Below are 5,369 nucleotides of genomic sequence, written 5' to 3'. Positions count from 1 at the left end.
GCTGGGGGTCGACCCGACACTGCGGAGGCCGGGCGAGCTGCAGCCCTGGGGGTGCCAACAGCCCATCAAGGGCTCATCCGGTCCAGGGACAGAGGAGCTGGGCGGGAGGCAGGCACGGAGATAAGACGGCGACCAGCCCAGCCAGAGGGCCTGGGCTGTGGCGACCGGGCCCTCCTCCATGCCCAACCCCCATCTCTTTCTCAGCACCCAGGAACCGCCCAGAGGCTGCAGGGGTCGGCAGAACGGATGCCGGCCTGGGGGAGGGGAGGGCCTAGCGCTGTGGGTAGATGCAGGAGAGGGGCTACTCTGCGTGCAGTGTGGACAGCCTGGAGACCCGGGCAGGCCTGGGGTCCCGGCGAGAGATACCCATGGGGTTCTGGGGGGCCCATGCCCTCCAGACTGGAAGGGGCCACTGGGAGCGGTGCGAGGAGGTGAAGGAGGAATGGTAGGGCCGGCCTAGGGCTGCACCAAGAGGCGGAGAGTGGGAGTGAGGAAGGAGGGGGCTCCCCACCCACCAAGCTCATTCATCACTGCCACAGGTGAGGACCACCATGGGAGGGGGTGGCCGACTGAGGCTAGGAACTGCCCGGGCTCCCTGGTGAGACAGTGGGGAACCCTGATCCACACACTGGCGAGGGCCTTGTGGAGGCTCCAGCCTTGATGGGTAGTGTGAGTTTGGGGCATGACCAGGGACACAAGAGGACACGCAGGACCTCAGCCCCATCGCCGCAGGCCCTCGCTCCCTGTGTTCACCTACACAGCACGTGTGCACAGTGCCCACCTCATGCATGTGGCACACACAGGCTGTGGCCCCCAGATGCACGGAAGGCCCAGGAGGATGCAGTGCAGTCAGTAGGTTTTATTTGATGAGGGGGGTTTTCTGCTGAACTGAGTTGGGGTTGCTTGGGGACAGAGCGAAGACTGGCAGAGGGCACACGGGACCCTGGCCACTCCCTGGACCCTGACCACTCCCAGGCTAGGTCGTTCATGTCTTCAGTTCTTCAGTCAGGCGATCCTGGGGCCCCATGGGGAGAGCCCACATCCTGAGTGGGCACCCCCTACCCATGACAAGCCTCCCAGAAGAGCAGCTTCTAGCTGATGCTCTGAGTCACTCGGAGCTGGTCACCGGGCACTGGGAAGGTGGCCAGAGCCGCGTCTGTGGGGCCGAGCCCAGCAGCAGCAGCAGCAGCAGGTGGGCCCAGGCAGGTGGGCAGTCGTCAGAGCCTTTCTGCGGCTGCCACTTGCCCGCCTGGCCTCGCAGGCGTCCCTGTCATCCCGCAGCCGTGTGTTCAGTTCCCTAGGGAAGGAGGAGTCAGACATTGAGAGGGTCTGAGGGAGCTCAAGGTTGGGGGGAGGCGGGCTCTGACTCCCCTCAGACTGAAGAGAGGTGTCTGGCTGGGACTGCAGCGTGAGGGGTGAAAGGCAGACATAAGAAAAGATTCCAGTGGAGTAGAGTGGCAGCCAAGAATGTTGGGGAGCTTGGAGCCCCCAAGCTCTGCTGAGCCCCTTCCCTCTCAGGCCTGAGCCTGACTGTACCTGAGCAGCTCCAGTTGCCGTAGCAGGCTGTCTTTCTCTTTCTGCATGTTCCTGGAGACGGCGACCACCTCTCTGTGGGTGGGAGGTGGTGATCCGGCTGCAGGAAGGCTCCTTGGGGAGCCCCAGGACCCCCTAGAAGACCCTCCCTCCCACTGGGCGGGCCTGGGACTTGAGATGGGGATGAAAGTGGCCCAGAGCTGAGCGCCTGTCGGCCCCGCCCGCGGGACACGTACCGGGGCCCGCCCCAGCCCCGTCCCCCGGCACCGTTGGGTTTGCTCCTGGCGGCCTCGCGCTTCGCTCTCCAGCCTGCGGATCTGCTCCTGCGCCCCTTCCAGCTGCGTTCGCAGCGCCTCGTGCGCCCGCCACAGCTGGGAGTTCTGGGCCTGCGCCTCCAGGTGCTCCGCAGCCCGGGCCTGCAGCTGCTGTTCTAACTGGAGGGTGGAACGGTGGAAGGATGGAGACCGGCAAGGAACGCCCCCTCTTCCCCGGGGTGCTGCGCGGGCCCCAGGCTCCAGACAACCCGGGGACTGGGGACGCTGAGGCACAGGGGGAGAGTGCACGGGTGACCCTAGGGACGGGGCAGGGGCCAGGTGCTCACCTCCCGCTGCCTCAGGCCTGCGCGTTCCAGGTCCTGCTCGCGGCTCTGCAGCTCCAGCTCCAGGCGGCTTCTCTGCTCCCCGCGGGCAAAGTTCTGGGACGCAGGGAGGACCACTGAGCCTCCGCTGGCCGCCCGGCCATGCAAAAGAGGTACACGGAGGGCCAGGGACTGGGAGTGGGCCAGGGCGAGGCGGGGTCGGGTGGAGAAAACCAGGCGGGCGTGATGGGTGAGGCCCAGCGGGGTCTCATCGGGCTGAGGGCAGCCTGGACCCGCGGAGGTGGGGCCGTCGGGGAGGGATTAATCCGGAGAAGGCGGAGCCAGGAAGGCCAGCGCGGTGGGATTGGGCCTGGCGGGAGGGGCGGGGCCCGAGACCCACCTGACTCGGCTGGCGCCGGCTCTGCTCGCGAAGCTGCTCGGTCTCCTCGTACAGAGCGCGCACCTCCCTCTCGTGCTCGCTCTCGCGCCTTCGGGGGACCAGGCGACCCCGGATGAGAACTTGCCAGTGCTACAGCCCCCCGGCACCACCTCTGCTGCTACCCTGAGGCCCTCCACTGGCTCCCAGACCCCACCCCGGCCCTCACCTCCGCAACGCCTGCTCCAGGCCGTCGCGCTCCCGGGCCGCCTCCTCCAGGCAGGCTGACGCGCGTATCAGAACATCCTCGAAAGAGCTCAGCAACTCGGGGCGCTCGCGCTGCAGCCGGGCCCAGAGCGTCCTCACAGCCCGCTGCCTGGAGGGCGGGCGGGAACTGAGGCTGGAGCTGGCAGAGGCGGGGAGCAGGCTCCCCTCCGCCAACGGCAAACCCTTGGGAGACTCCTTCGTCCCTGGGCAGGACAGGAGCACTTGCAGCGTGCAGGGCATCCCTCCCGTGAGCGCTTTCGCCCCTGCCCGGCGTGCGTGGTCGGTGTGCGTATCCCGGGCAGTGCCAGTATGTGGCCCCGCGCCCGGCGCTGCCCCTCCTCCCTGCAGCCCTGGCTGCTGCCTCATGAAATGCAAATTCTGCGGGAAATCACGCCAGGTCCCTCCCAAGGAGTCGCAGCTGACGCTAGGCTAGGCCTGACCCGCCCTAGAGACCCTGTGCAGGACCAGCACTCGGGTGACAAAGGCAGACAGCATGCAGGCAGAGAAACAGCAGAGGGGGCAGTGGGAGCGGGGCCAGCGCCGACTCACTCGCCCAGGACCGGGGCCACCCCCAGTTGCTCCAACACAGTGTGGAATCGCTCCTCCTCTTCCTCCTCCTCCTCATCCAGAGAGGCCCCCGTGCCCTGCACGTCGAGCCAGCCCCAGCCCGACTCAAAGGTCTCCTCGGGAGTCCTGCGGGGGGTCGCTCCCTGGGCCGACTCCACCCCCACAAACATCCCTGCGGGCATGGAGCGAGCGATTACCACCGCTGTGGGTCGCCACCCTGGCTCTGTCCCCGTTCACCCTCCCAACGAGTATCCTGCCCTCTCTCAGGGCCCAGTTTCCTGTTTTTCTTCCTTATTCTGGTCCTATTGGCCTGGGAACAAGAGGTGACAGGCCGGCTCCCAGCCCCACCGGAGCTTAGCACGGGAGAGGAGGTGAGGGGCAGGAAGGTCAGCTCCACACACTGGACAGCAGCTGGGAGCCCCCAAGCGCCAGTGCGTGCAGACACCAGCACGGGCCCCGGAGGGAGGAGGAGGAGAGGCACAGGCAGCCCTCGGGGTGCCACAGGTGCCAGGCCTCCTGATCAAGCCTCCAGCTCTGGGCAGTGGAAGATAGGCAGGCCTCAGGCTCACCCAGGCCCAGGCAGAACTCCCGGGCAGTGAGAAAGCCAGTGTGAGCCTGGTCCAGACTTTCAAACACGGCCTCCAGCTGCTCTGGTGTGAGGGGCAGGTCGCTCTGGAGTCCCTGGTCAGGGAAGGAGAGCAGAGATGAGCTGCTGAGGTCAACCAGGGCCAAAGCAATCTCTTGGGGCGAGGGACTCACCTGCAGGTCGTGCCTGGTGATGAAACCCTTGGCCTCCTTGTCACACAGCAGAAACAGTTCCTGGGCCTGCTCCAGCATTGCAGCCTGTGGCCCTGCAGAGCCCCCCTCAAGTTCCCCCTCCTCCTCCTGGGCCTCATCAGCCCCAGGCTTTCCAGGGCTGGCCATGGGAGCAGGGGGCCTCAGTTGGCCTTCAGGTGCTGTGAAGCCAAGGAAGGGTCAGAAAAAATTCAGGAGGGGAGCAGATGGGGTGCAAATATGTCTGACGGCTCAGCTGAGGGCCCTCCCTGCAGCAGGTGGGAAGGTGGGCGGAAGGCAAGGTGGGGCCAGGGGGGTGGATGTAGAAAATGCTGCAGGGTTGGGGTGTCACTGGGGTGGGTGATGCAGCTCAGGACCTGTGAGTACTGCCCCAATGGGTCTGGCATCTCAGGAGGTTGGAACCCAGGGAGAGGCTACAGCCCTAGGAGGGGCTGCCGACTTTGGGAGAGGGGGAGCTGGAGGTGAGGGCAATCTCAGGGGCCAGTGGAGAAGACCTGGTGATAAGGAAGGTGGGATCCTGAAAGCTGAGAGGAGCTGGCTGCAGGTCAGTGAGGGAGGAGCCCGTCACGCTCTGCAACTGGAGATCTAATCCTAAGTGAGGGCTCAACCAGTCCTGACCAAGTCCTTAGCCCCTGGCCTGGGCCTGTGTGGCCCAGCCTCATAACAGCTGGCAGGCAGGGCAAACTTCTCCCTTCTGCCCACTGGCCCCTCCCTTTGCACAACTAAGCCGACAGACTGCAGGGGCAAGGTCCCAGCCTGCGGAGCCCTGCCTCTGAGGCTCCACTCAGAAACACTCAGATTCGAGACCTAATACCCCTGCCCCCCAACACTAAGGCCCTTCCCTGTCCCAGAACTCCCTGGGGCCTCCCATCCCACCTCCTTGCAGGGACACCCCTCCCCCTAACCAGAGCCACCTGTCCTTCACACAGTGTCCTAATCCCGGATTTCCCAAAGCTGCTCCCCAGCAAAACCCGCCTTCCCCAACCAGGGAGCTGTGATCCTCTCCCCTCACTCCCCACCCAGGGTCCTTCCAGGTTCCTTAGCCCAGGCGACCTTCAAAGAGGGCAAGTCTGGGCAGGTGAGAGAAGGGGACACAAGAGGCCAGGGCCATTGCCTCCAAGCCACGTTGTCGCCTCTCCCTCCGGCTTGCCGGCTAGACCGGAGGTCCACCCTAGCCGGAAGCCGCGTGGCGGCAGGGCCCCAGGGAGCAGGGAGGATGGGCTGGCTGGGTGGGGCGGCCAACCGCCTGCGCTC

The 5,369-nt window shown here is 65.8% G+C and overlaps 2 protein-coding genes across 2 annotated transcripts in view; both read right to left on the bottom strand.

Annotated features, from left to right (window-relative positions):
* Positions 1-844: 844 nt before the first annotated feature.
* Positions 845-5,369, bottom strand: part of CRACR2B (calcium release activated channel regulator 2B) — a 12,470-nt gene continuing 7,945 nt past the window's right edge. The window contains exons 2-10 of the mRNA XM_011993840.1: positions 4,080-4,639; positions 3,890-4,001; positions 3,303-3,492; positions 2,716-2,862; positions 2,511-2,598; positions 2,135-2,227; positions 1,801-1,967; positions 1,537-1,608; positions 845-1,297 (exon numbers count right to left, since the gene is read on the bottom strand). Coding sequence (XP_011849230.1) covers positions 1,123-1,297; positions 1,537-1,608; positions 1,801-1,967; positions 2,135-2,227; positions 2,511-2,598; positions 2,716-2,862; positions 3,303-3,492; positions 3,890-4,001; positions 4,080-4,244 — 1,209 coding nt within the window. The 5' untranslated portion in view covers positions 4,245-4,639 and the 3' untranslated portion in view covers positions 845-1,122. The remainder of the gene's footprint in view (positions 1,298-1,536; positions 1,609-1,800; positions 1,968-2,134; positions 2,228-2,510; positions 2,599-2,715; positions 2,863-3,302; positions 3,493-3,889; positions 4,002-4,079; positions 4,640-5,369) is intronic.
* Positions 4,537-5,369, bottom strand: part of PNPLA2 (patatin-like phospholipase domain containing 2) — a 14,017-nt gene continuing 13,184 nt past the window's right edge. The window contains exon 9 of the mRNA XM_011993863.1: positions 4,537-4,653. Coding sequence (XP_011849253.1) covers positions 4,537-4,653 — 117 coding nt within the window. The remainder of the gene's footprint in view (positions 4,654-5,369) is intronic.

This window comes from Mandrillus leucophaeus, unplaced genomic scaffold (genome assembly GCF_000951045.1).
Source record: "Mandrillus leucophaeus isolate KB7577 unplaced genomic scaffold, Mleu.le_1.0 Scaffold435, whole genome shotgun sequence".
NCBI lineage: Eukaryota > Metazoa > Chordata > Mammalia > Primates > Cercopithecidae > Mandrillus > Mandrillus leucophaeus.
The sequence above is the reverse complement of the archived record's forward strand: the minus strand, read 5'-3'. Positions and strand labels throughout refer to the sequence as shown.